The sequence below is a fragment of the Rhinopithecus bieti genome, unplaced genomic scaffold (assembly GCF_001698545.2).
Source record: "Rhinopithecus bieti isolate Rb0 unplaced genomic scaffold, ASM169854v2 scaffold_3878, whole genome shotgun sequence".
NCBI classification, from domain to species: Eukaryota; Metazoa; Chordata; class Mammalia; order Primates; family Cercopithecidae; genus Rhinopithecus; species Rhinopithecus bieti.
The window spans coordinates 7,203,232-7,215,621 of NW_016805059.1; the positions used below are offsets into that span (position 1 = coordinate 7,203,232).

A 12,390-nucleotide genomic window follows, 5' to 3' on the forward strand; every position below is an offset into this window, starting at 1 on the left:
CAAGAGATCAAGACTATCCTGACCAACATGGTGAAACCCTGTCTCTACTAAAAATACAAAACTTAGCTGGGCGTCGTGCTGCGCACCTGTAGTCCCAACTACTTGGGAGGCTGAGGCAGGAGAATCACTCGAACCTGGGAGGCGGAGGTTGCAGTGAGCCGAGATTGGGCCACTGCACTCCAGCCTGGTGACAGAGTAAGAATCCTTCTCAAAAAAGAAAACTTCTTATATTAGTATAACGTTACATTTTGGTTTACTTCCTTACTTGATTTTTTCCTTACTTGATTTTTTAATAGTATAACAAATGAAATTCAGTAGGAGCTTTAATAAGTACTTCAAAAAGAAATCTGATATTTATTATAATGGGAAAGCCACAAGGGCCAGTACTCTTTATTTTAGGCACCAGATTATTAAAAAGTGTGATTAAAAGTGTGTTTTTTTATGTGTACACACACACACAGTGGGTTCCAGAGCAGTTCATGGCACTGCTTGGAGTGATCACACAGCTTTCTCTGTGGGCCTCTAATTTCATTTATGCCTGCAATGCCTTTATATTATAGCCCACATGCATTCTTGCCTTTGTCTAACAAGAGATTCTGCCCACTTCATTCCTCCTAAAGCAGAACAAGCATCCCACTCTTTCACCTGTAGCACCCAGGATTGTACTGCAGGCATATTCCCTTTATTTTAGGAGTTTGGTTTTTCCATAAAGCACTACCCAGAAGGATCAGTCTCTTGGTTTCAGTGTCTTCTTGATGATTCTGTTACTAACTGATGGATCTCAGCCAAGTAGCAAGAAAACTGAACTGAGTTGCTATGAAGAATGTGGAGGAGAAAAAAATCAGAGGTATCAAATTCTGGTTCTAGTTTCTTAGGAAGTTATATTTTATTTTTTTAGAGGTAATATTTTAATGTTAGATTTAAAAACCAGTGGTAGCCAGGCATGGTGGCTCACACCTGTAATCCCTGCACTTTGGGAAGCTGAGGTGGGCGGATCACTTGATGAAACCCCGTCTATATCAAAAATACGAAAAAGCCAAGCATGGTGGCACACACCTGTAATCCCAGCTACTTGGGAGGCTGAGGCATGAGAATTGCTTGAACCCGGGAGGCGGAGGTTGCAGTGAGCCGAGATCATGCCACTGCACTCCAACCTGGGCAATAGAGCAAGAACTCCATCTCCAAAAAAAAAAAATAGAAAAGAAAAAATGGGCAGTATATTTCTTTTGACAGTATTATATAGCCCACAAATCAGTAAAATGATAGCTCATTGGGTTATCTGCCTGTTTGCTATTACTTTGTTAAATATATTCTGGATTTTAACAGGTATACTAACATATAATGATGAGAAATATTGCCTGGATTTTAAGTAATACGACTTTTACAGACATTAGTAATAAATACAAATTTTTAAATTTATTCATCTGTTGTGTCATTGTCCCCAAGACCACCCACAGGGTTGATGATTCACTAGGAGGACTCACAGGACTCAACATATAGTTGTATTTATGGCTATTATTTATTATAGCAAAAGTGTAAGTGGTACAATCAGCAAAGAGAAAAGGCAAATGTGGTGAAGTCCGGAGGAAACCAGATGCAAGCTTCCAAGAGTCTTCTCCTGGTGGAGTCAGAGGACATACGTAACTCCTCCAGCAATGAGTTGTGACGACACATGTGAAATGTCAACCAGAGAAGCTCACTACTGATTCAGTGCCCAGGGTTTTTATTGGGGACTGGTTATGTAGGCACTCCTAGAAATGTTGGCACATAGCAAAATTCCAGATTTCCAGGAGGAAAGCAAATGTTCAGCATAAACCACGTATTCTGTTTTATCAGTTTTGAGGATGGCAAGAACTGTCCCAAAGTCCAAGTTCCTATATGCCAGTCAAGGACCAATCCTGTGGCTGGGTATGGTGGCTCATGCCTATAATCCCAGCACTTTGGGAGGCAGAGGCAAGTGGATCACCTGAGGTCAGGAGTTGAAGACCAGCCTGGCCAACATGGTGAAAACCCATCTCTACTAAAACTACAAAAATAAGCCTGGCATGGTAGCGTGTGCCTGGCTGATGCAGGAGAATCGCCTAAACCCGGGAGGTGGAGGTTGTAGTGAGCTGAGATGATGCCATTGCCCTCCAGCTTGGGCAACAAGAGCGAAACTCAGAAAAAGGGACCAATCTTGTAAGTAGGACTTCCTAGGGATGAAGTCTCAGGCCTGCTATGTTTACTTTTTCTGCACACTCAGAAACTGCATTAATAAGCTCTGAAATCCTGAAAAGGATATGCTGAGGAAGCAACTTTAATTATTATCCTGACAAACCTCCAAGAACTGGTAGAAAATTGAATTCTAGGAGTTCGAGACCTGCCTGGCCAACATGGTGAAACCCCATCTGTTCTAAAAATATAAAAATTAGCCCGGCTGCAGCCATAAAAAAAGAATGATTTCATGTCCTTTGCAGGGACATGGATGACGCTGGAAGCCATCATTCTCAGCAAACTAACACAGAAACAAAACTAAACACCCCATGTTCTCACTCTCAAGTGGGAGTTGAACAATGAGAACACATGGACACAGGGAGGGGAACAATATACACCGGGCCCGTTGGGGAGTTGGGGGGTAGGGGAGGGAGAGCATTAGGACAAATACCTAATGCATGTGGGGCCTAAAACCTGGATGACAGGTTGATAGGAGAAGCAAACCACCGTGGCACATGTATACCTATATAACAAAACTGTATGTTTAGCACGTGTATCCCAGAACTTAAAGTAAAATTTTTTAAAAAATTATTTTAAAAAATGAATAAATAAAAATAAAGGCTCAATTAAAAAAAAAAAAATTAGCCAGGCATGGTGGCACACGCCTGTAATCCCAGCTACTTGGGAGGCTGAGGCAGGAAAATCACTTGAACCCAGGAGGCAGGGGTTGCAGTGAGCCAAGATCATGCCACCACATTCCAGCCTGGGCAACAAAGCGAGACCTTGTCTTAAAAAAACAAAAAGAAAGTTGAATTCTATACTGCTAAATGTAGGAGAACTGAAATGACAGAATGATTTCTAGAGAGTTATTTGTATTTATGTCAAAAATCAGTTCCTCAGAATTTTGTTAATAAGCAATGCATATATTCTGTGGAGGAAAAAGAATTAAACTTTGGTGTCTGAAGAATTTGGGAAAAAGGGGATAGCTTCATGGTGCAAATGTCCTTGATCTTACTTGAACCTGTCAGCTCCTTTCCCCTGGAGCCTGTTTCTTCTGACCAGGTTGTCCTTTTCCCAGATGTCTGCAAGGCTCCCTCCCTCACCAGTCCTTCAGGTCTTCACTCAATGCCACTTTTTCTCAGAGACCTTCCCTGACTACATTATTTAAAATTGGAAATCTCCTTCCTCCACATCCCACACATACTCACACCAGATACTCCCTGTGTTCCTCCTTCCAGTAAGCTATCTCCTTTCTACTTTCATATTACTGGCGTATACTCTTAAATATTTGTCACAACAGTATTATATTCTAAATGATCAACTATTTCCTTGTAAGAATACGGAAACCACAGCACAGAAAATATCTTCAAGATGGTGACTGAGTTGGATGTTTTTATTATATATGTCTTAATTCCCAGAGCAGCCTTGCCTCTCACTAAGAATGTTTGCCTCGCTCTAAATCATTGTTTTCCTAGTTGCTGGCCTGGGTATTTTCCTCCCTTGGAGAATGTTTTCCTGTCTGCGGATAAAACAGGAACCTGACCAATCATCTTCTTGTTATAGGTTTTTCACATGAAATGGAAGTAGAGAGTGTACATTTGAAAAAAAAAAAAAAAAAAGAAAAGAGAGAGAATGCTTATCTGCTCATCTCCTTTTAATGCCTAAACCAAACAGTGTAAAAGGTGGCTTTAGCGTCCTTCAGTATGTTACAGTTATCCACTCTCCAGTTGTTTTTGCACACGCATTTTAATTAACTGTCACTAATTAAATCTGGTCATCTTTGTTTCCTTCTTTTTAAAATAAGTTGGGGATAAATTATCACTGATATGGCTGTGGTTTGGATGTAAAGGTATTGTTTGTTTAATTGAGGGCAGTTATGTTCATTAATCAGAAGCTAATGAATTAGAAAACACATTGGCCGGGCACAGTGGCTCACGCCTGTAATCCTAGCACTTTGGGAGGCCGAGGCGGGCAGATCACGAGGTCAGGAGATCGAGACCATCCTGGCTAACATGGTGAAACCCCGTCTCTACTAAAAATACAAAAAAAATTAGCTGGGCTTAGTGGCAGGCACCTGTAGTCACAGCTTCTCCGGAGGCTGAGGCAGGAGAATGGTGTGAACCCGGGAGGTAGAGCTTGCAGTGAACTGAGATTGCGCCACTGCACTATAGCCTGGGTGACAGAGCGAGACTCCATCTCAAAAAAAACAAAAGAAAGAAAGAAAACACATTGAATTATTTTTGGATGAGAGAGTGTTGAATACACCACCTATTAAGAAGCAGCATGTCTTATCAAAATGAACATGGACTTTTAGGTTCAAAACAATGGATCTGACAATTACTAGCAGTAAGACCTTGGTTAGCGCATTTATTTTCTTAGCTTCAGTTTCTTCATCTGTAAAACAGGTAAGATATTATCTAGTGTAGCACTGTGCAATAGAACTTTTCTGCAAAGATAGAAATGTTCTTTAACTGTGCTGGTAGTCACTAGTCACAGTGGCTAGTATTTGAAATGTGGCTAGTGCAACTGAGGAACTGAAATTTTAATTAAGATTTAAGACAATCATTAGATGTAGCTACTAGCTAGTGGACTGGACAAATCTAGCACATAGATCTTGGTTGGTGAAATGTATGTAAATATAGAGCCTAACTTAATGCCTGTCACATAAAAGGTTCTCAACAATGCTGGCTGCTGTTGTAATTATTTAGTATTATTTTCACTCTCTATAAAACATATAGTAAAATTAACTGATGTTGACTAGCACATCAATTTTCTGAAGTTTGCTGGGAGCTCTTTCTCATTTGCTTAACTATTTGTGTGTATCTTTTATGATAGCCATTTTTCTAATAAACTAAACAGCAATCATTTCATTCTTTGGAATCCTAAAAACTAGAAATTATTGATGAATTACTGCTACTTTTTCCAGGTTTACATGAGGATCCACAAAGCCCACCTCCTCTCCCTGCTGAAAAACCTATTGGAAACACTTTCAGTACAGTATCTGGAAAACTCAGTAATGTTGACAGAACTAGAAACTTGGTAAGTGGTCATTATAGATTGTATTAGATTGAAGACGTAGTTATGCATTAATTTTGAATAGTCAGCTAATATCTAAATTATTTTATTACTGGTCAAATTAAAAACAAGAACCCTCTATTAGAGACCAGTTTCTAAGCCCCATGTACTTACATAATGTAGTGTTCAATATGTTAAAAGTCCCTGTAGAGAGATTAGGCCACTTCATTGTACTTCACTATAAAATAATTTGTATACCAACTTAATGACATTGTCTTTTAAATGAAACTAATAATGAGGTTATTAAAATCTCTAAACACCTTTAATATTCAGGGAAATAACTTTATTCAACTTGTCAGTTTTTATTTAAAATACCCAATTAGTGACAAAAAATTTGAGATAATTACCATAAGAATATTTAAATCTGAAATTTAAGAAAATGTATTTTTTTAATTTAAAAGTAGTGTTTTACTGTGCACTTGTTAAGATGGTGGTCAAAGATTTTTTGAAGTAAATATATATATTTTCATTTCAACCTCAGTATCCTCATACTTTTTTTTTTTTTTTTTTTTGGTTTTCCAATTTATGTGGTTTCTTAGGGAAACAGACATGCAACAAGTAATTAGATAAGTGATTTAAGAAAAAGAATAAAGTTGGCTGGACGCGATGGCCCCCACATGTAATTCCAGCAATTTGGGAGGCCAAGGCAGGTGGAGCACCTGAGGTCAGGAGTTCGACACCAGCCTGGTTAACATGGTGAAACCTCGTTTCTACTAAAAATACAAAAATTAGCTGCACGTGGTGTCATGTGCCTGTAATCCCAGCTACTCAGGAGGCTGAAGCAGGAGAATCGCTTGAACCCGGGAGGTAGAGGTTGCAGTGAGCCAAGATCATGCCATTGCACTCCAGCCTGGGGCGACAGAGTGAGACTCCGTCTCAAAAAATAAATAAATAAAGAATGAATAAAGGCTTTCAGAGGACTTTATGGGAAGCCCATGACAAAGCTCCTGATTATTTCCTCTTTTTTAAATTGACAAATAATAATTGTACATATTCTTGGGGTACATAGTGATGTTTCAGTACATATACTGTATAGGGATCAGATCAGGGTAGTTAGCATATCTGTCATCTCAAACATTTTTCGCCACTTCTGTTTGGAATGCTCAACATCTTCCTTCCAGTCATTTGAAGCTATATATTATTGTTAACGATAGTCATCCTATAGTGGTATAGAACACTAGAATTTATTCCTCCTGTCTGGCTATAATTTTGTATTCTTTAACAAAGCTCCTTCTCTCTCCCTTCTTTCTACCCTTCCCAGCCTCTAGTATCCTCTGTTCTACTTTTTATTTCTATGAGATCAACTTATTTTTAGCTTCCATATATGAATGAGAAGATGCAGTGTTTAATTTCTGTTCCTGGCTTACTTCACTTAACATAATATCCTCCGGTTCCATTTATGTTGCCACAAATGACAGGTTTCCACTCTTTTATATGACTGGATAGTATTCCATGGTGTACACATGCCACATTTTTTTTATCCATTTATCTGTTGTTGGACACCTAGGTTGATTCCGTATCTTGGCTATTGTGAGTAGTGCTACAGTAAACATGGATGTGCAGATGTCTCTTCAATGTAATTTCCTTTCCTTTGAATAAATTTCCAGTAGTGGGCTTGCTGGATCGTATAGTAGTTCTATTTGTGGTTTTTTGAGGAGCTTCCATCCTGTTTTCTACAGTGATTGTACTAGGTTACATTCCCACTAACAGTGTATAAGAATTCCCCTTTCTCTGTATTCTTGCCAGCATTTTTTTTTTTTTTATCTTTTAGATAATAGCCATCCCAACTGGCGTGAGATGATACCTCATTGCCATTTTGTTGTGAATTTCCCTGATGATTAGTGAGGTTGATCATTTTTTAATGTATTTGTTGGCCATTTGTGTGTCTTCTTTTGAGAAATATCCAGATCATTTGATTTTTTTTTTTTTTTTTTTTTTTTCTTTTTTTGAGATAGGGTCTTACTCTGTCTCCTGGGCTGGAGTGCAGTGATATGATCACAGCTCACTGCAGCCTTGACCTGGGCTCAGGGGATCCTCCCACCTCAGTCTCCTGAGTAGCTGGAACTTTAGGCGCATGCCACCACACTCAGCTCATTTTTTGTATTTTTTGTAGAGACAAGTTTTGCCACGTTGCCCAGGCCATTCTTGAACTCCTGGATTCAAGCAGTCATCCGGCCTCCACCTCCTCCACCTCCCAAAGTTTATTTGCCCACTTTAAAATCAGATTGTTTGGGTTTTTTGCTGTTATGATGTTTGAGTTTCTTTTGTATTCTAGATACTAATCCCCTATCAGATGAGTAGTTTGCAAATATTTCTTGCCATTCTGTAGGTTGTCTTTTCACTCTGTTGATTTTTTCCTTTACTGTGCAAAAGATTTTTGGTTGATATAAACCCATTTGCTTATTTTTACTTTTGTTGCCTGTGCTTTTGAGGTCTTATTCATAAAACGTTTTTTAAGACCAATGGACTGAGGTGTTTTCCCTGCTTTTCTAGTCGTTGTATTGTTTCAGGTCTTAGATTTAGGTCTCTGAGTTGAGTCTTGTCAAGAGTAAGTGGGAGGGTTTAGTTTCATTCATCGGCATATGAATATCTAGTTTTCCCCAGCGCCTTTATTGAAGAGACTGCTTTCCCCAGTGACTGTCCTTGACACTTTTGTCAAAAATCAGTTGGCTGTAGATACATGGATTAATTTTTGGATTCTTTATTCTGTTCCATTGGCCTATGTGTCTGTTATTATACTAGGTCCATGCTGTTTTTGCTACTACATCTTTGTGCAGTGTATTTTAAAGTTGATAGTGTGGTGCCTCCACCTTTGTTCTTTTGGCTCAGGATTGTTTTGACTATTCAGGGTCTTTTGTGGTTCCATACAAGTTTTAGGATTTTTTTTTCTATGTTTGTAAAGATGTCACTTGTATTTTGATAGGGATTGCATTGAATCTGTAGATTTCTTTGGGTAATATTCTCATTTTAACAGTATTAATTCTTCTAATCCATGAGCATAGAATGTCTATTTGTTTGTATCCTTTGTATCTTCTTCCATTTTTTCATCAGTGTTTTGTAGTTTTCCTTGTAGAGGTCTTTCACTTCCTTAGTTAAATTTATTACAAGGTATTTCTTTTTGTAGCTATCATAAATGGGATTGCCTTCTCAATTTCTTTTTTTAGCTAGTTCTTTGTCATGTATCGAAATGTTACCGATTTTTGTATATTAATTTTGTATCCTGCAACTGTGCTGAATTCATTTATCAATTTTAAGAGGGGTTTTTTGGTAGAGTCTTTAGGTTTTTCTAGATATGAGATCACACCTTTTTTTTGAGATGGAGTCTCACTCTCTCGCCCAAGCTGGAGTGCAGTGGCACGATCTCGGCTCACTGCAACCTCTACCTCCTGGGTTCAAACAGTTCTCCTGCCTCAACCTCCCAAGTAGCTGGGACTACAGGCACGCACCACCATGTCCAGCTAATTTTTTTTGTATTTTTATTAGAGACGGGGTTTTATCATGTTGGCTAGGCTGATCTTGAACTCTTGACCTCAAGTGACCCATCCACCTTGGCCTGTCAGAGTTCCAGGATTACAGGCATGAGCAACCACGCTGGACCACACTCATTTTTTTTAGATGTCCATATGGCATATGATCTTTAAGGCTTGTTTTAAGAGAAATTAACTTTTAAAGTCTTTGAACCAAATTTGCAGTTCAAATTTCATAATGGTTTTACATTGTGCATTAACTATGTTTATTATACAGGCAAGCCCACCTAATCATCTGGCAAAGAAAAATTTCTTTGAAGGAGACATTAAATTAAATTAGTCAATATCTAGTTAATGAGATTTTCCTGAAGAATGAATTAAAATTTAGTGATCACTTGTGATTTTCAAAGTAGCTGGTAATAAATTTTTATTAAATCTGGGCCAAGAAAGCCCAAAAGAGGATAGTAGGGTTCCTACCATACTAATGTTAAATAGGAAAATCCCAAATTCCCGTGGAGGAAAAGTTGCCTGAGAAGGTTACTGGCTTCTACTCTGAAATGGTCATAAAAAGGAGTGAGAAGGTGATAAGTAAGTAAAACATCATTCGTTAATATCCATCATATGTAATGCCCATCATACTTAATGAACTTCATAAACTATAAAGCTCTATTGAAATAATATTGGGGTGCACAGTGGCTCACACCTGTAATCCCAGCACTTTGGAAGTCCAAAGCGGGTGGATCACTTGAGATCAGGAGTTTGAGATCAGTCTGGCCAACATGGTGTGAAACGTCATCTCTAGTAAAAATACAAAAGCCTGGCATAGTGATGCACACCTGTAATCCCATCTACTTGGGAGGCTGAGACAGGAGAATCGTTTGAACTCAGGAGGTGGAGGTTGCAGTGGGCCGAGATTGCACCACTGCACTCTACCTGAGCAACAGAGCAAGACTCGTCTCCAAAAAAAAAAAGAAATAGTATTATACAAAAATGAGCCAGATGTGGTGGCACACACCTGTAGTCCCAGCTATTATTATTCCAATGGAATAATATTCCAAAATGTTCCAAGATTATTCCATCTTGAACAAAAAGATGGAATCTGCAGAGACAATACAAGCAGGAAAACCAGCTTCACCAGAAACTAAAATGCTTGTCCAAACACATTAAAAGCCAGAGTTCAGGGATATCAGAGCTAGAGAAAAACTACCAAAAAGCAAATGCAGAGAGCCTTCAGGTTATTTGTGGAATACCCACGAGGAGGAAGTCCCTAATCAGTTATCTTGCAAAGACTCAGCAGAACCTGGATGTAAACCCAGACTTGAGCAAACGCTAAGACAATGGCTCCTGCAAGAACTGTCTCCTTCTCTCAATATTTGGAGTATGTCAGATAAAGAAGTGCCTTTAGGAATGTGCCTAACATCCCTAAAGAATTTGAATGTGGCCGGGTGCGGTGACTCACACCTGTAATCCCAACACTTTGGGAGGCCGAGGCGGGCAAATCATGAGGTCAGGATATCAAGACCATCCTGGCTAAGATAGTGAAACCCCGTCTCTACTAAAAATACAAAAAAAATTAGCCAGGTGTGGTGAAGGGTGCCTGTAGTCCCAGCTACTTGGGAGGCTGAGGCAGGAGAATGGCATGAACCCGGGAGGCAGAGCTTGCAGTGAGCCGAGATTGTGCCACTGAACTCCAGCCTGGGCAACAGAGTGAGACTCCGTCTCAGAAAAAAAAAAAAAGGAATTTGAATGTGCTACTCTTTTTTTCTGATTTAAAATTTTCTTACTGTTGCAAATTAAGAAATTAAAAGATGTTTAAGATTTCCCATAAAATACCACCACCGAGGAAAAACTACAGCTAATATTTGGTACAAAATTAGAGTCATATGCTATGCATTTATTACAGTACAGTACATCATCTGCATCTTTCCATGTCAAATTTATACATCTGTTTTTTAAATTTTCTTTATCAAGGTATCTTTTTTTTTTTTTTTTTGAGACGGAGTCTCGCTCTTCTCCCAGGCTGGAGTGCAGTGGCTTGATCTCAGTCACTGCAAGCTCGCCTCCGGGTTACGCATTCTCCTCCTCAGACCTCCCGAGTAGCTGGGACTACAGGCGCCCACTACCTCGCCCGGTTAGTTTTTGTTTTTGTATTTTTTAGTAGAGATGGGGTTTCACCGTGTTAGCCAGGATGATCTCAATCTCCTGACCTCGTGATCCACCCGTCTCAGCCTCCCAAAGTGCTGGGATTACAGGCTTGAGCCACTGCGCCCGGCCAAAATTACAGCTTTGATAAAAGCAATTAAAGTTTCTTCCTATCTGCTAGAGTTTGTTTTAATTTTAAAGGTAGCCACAGAAATAAATGCATTTTTCAAGCATCATGGCAATATTTGTCAGGAAAAATATGGGCAGCAGTGTAATTATAAGGCATGGATTATATTCTGGAATATTGCAGGGTTTATGAGCTGGTTACTTGCCTCACTACATTAACTGAACTCATTAGTGAAACCAAGTTTTAAGGGCAAGCTTAATTTGTTTTTTAAAATGGGATTTTATAACATTGAAACATGTTTAAATGATCACAGTTATTGGCAATTAATCATTTGGTATTTAAGGAAAAGGTTATAAATATTCAGTATAATTTAAAAATCATGGAAGTGAGTTTTGGCTCATTTATAAGAAGGAGGAAAACAGTCTGAAGTAGCCCAAAGATTCCCAAGCTTTAATTAAACCTTCTTTACAAAAAAAAAAAAAGTGTAATATAAAGGGTCAGCATTTTTTTTTCTTATGAAGTTTTGGAGAAATATTATTTCCTGAGTGTTAGTGTTGGGGACTTAGAAAGTAGGAAAAGTGGGGGAAAGAAAAGACAGCATTAGAGGAATGTAGTCTCGCCTGTAGTCTCAGCCACTTGGGAGGCTGAGGCAGGAGAATCACTTGAACTTGGGAGGCAGAGGTTGCATTGAGCTGAGATTGCATCACTGCACTCCAGCCTGGGGGACAGAGCGAGACTCTGTCTCAAAAAAGAAAAAAAAAAAAGAATTTTGTGAAGGCTTTTTCCCCCTCCCAAAAAACAGAAATTTTGGCTTTGAGATCCTTTGGCTTCCCACTCACAGAGGATCTGAAAATATTCTCCATGTATTACTCTCATTTCCCAATCCTTGGGCTATAACATGTTCAGAAAACCTGTTTAAATAGAACAGTTTGAATCCCTTCCCCTACAGAAATCTTCCTATTGATCTCCCCACTTCCAATTTCTCTCATCTACCATTAAAATAAAACATTCCAACTGTACCTTTTATTTTTCACATTATTCTCCTTTTCCTTTTTTCTACAAAACTCTTTTACCCCATCCAGCCCCTTTGCTGGAGTGGTACAAGCACACTGCTTTCTTGGACCTTAACTATTTCTCCTCACATGCCTTCCTCTCAGACCATCCTGCAAGCTTCTTTTACGTTCCCACCTCCTTCTAGTTCAAAACCCACTGCAAATTGTTGAAACCAAACAGAGTGGTGAGATAAGATCTGCCTATTCAAAGCAATACCAACTAGTAACCACCCCACTTACTATGTGTTTAAACTTAGGAGCAGTATGTTTCTTATGTGTGATCACGGAATGAATAAAGAGGAATGAATAAAGAGCATATATATCTAGATTAGAT

At 38.9% G+C, this 12,390-nt stretch overlaps 1 protein-coding gene across 8 annotated transcripts in view; it reads left to right on the top strand.

Moving 5' to 3' along the window:
* The window catches only part of SH3D19 (SH3 domain containing 19), a 202,374-nt gene that overhangs the window by 160,990 nt on the left and 28,994 nt on the right, over nt 1–12,390 (top strand). For all 8 annotated transcript variants that reach the window (XM_017871132.1, XM_017871133.1, XM_017871134.1 and 5 more), the window contains one exon: nt 5,120–5,232. In XM_017871132.1, coding sequence (XP_017726621.1) covers nt 5,120–5,232 — 113 coding nt within the window. The remainder of the gene's footprint in view (nt 1–5,119; nt 5,233–12,390) is intronic.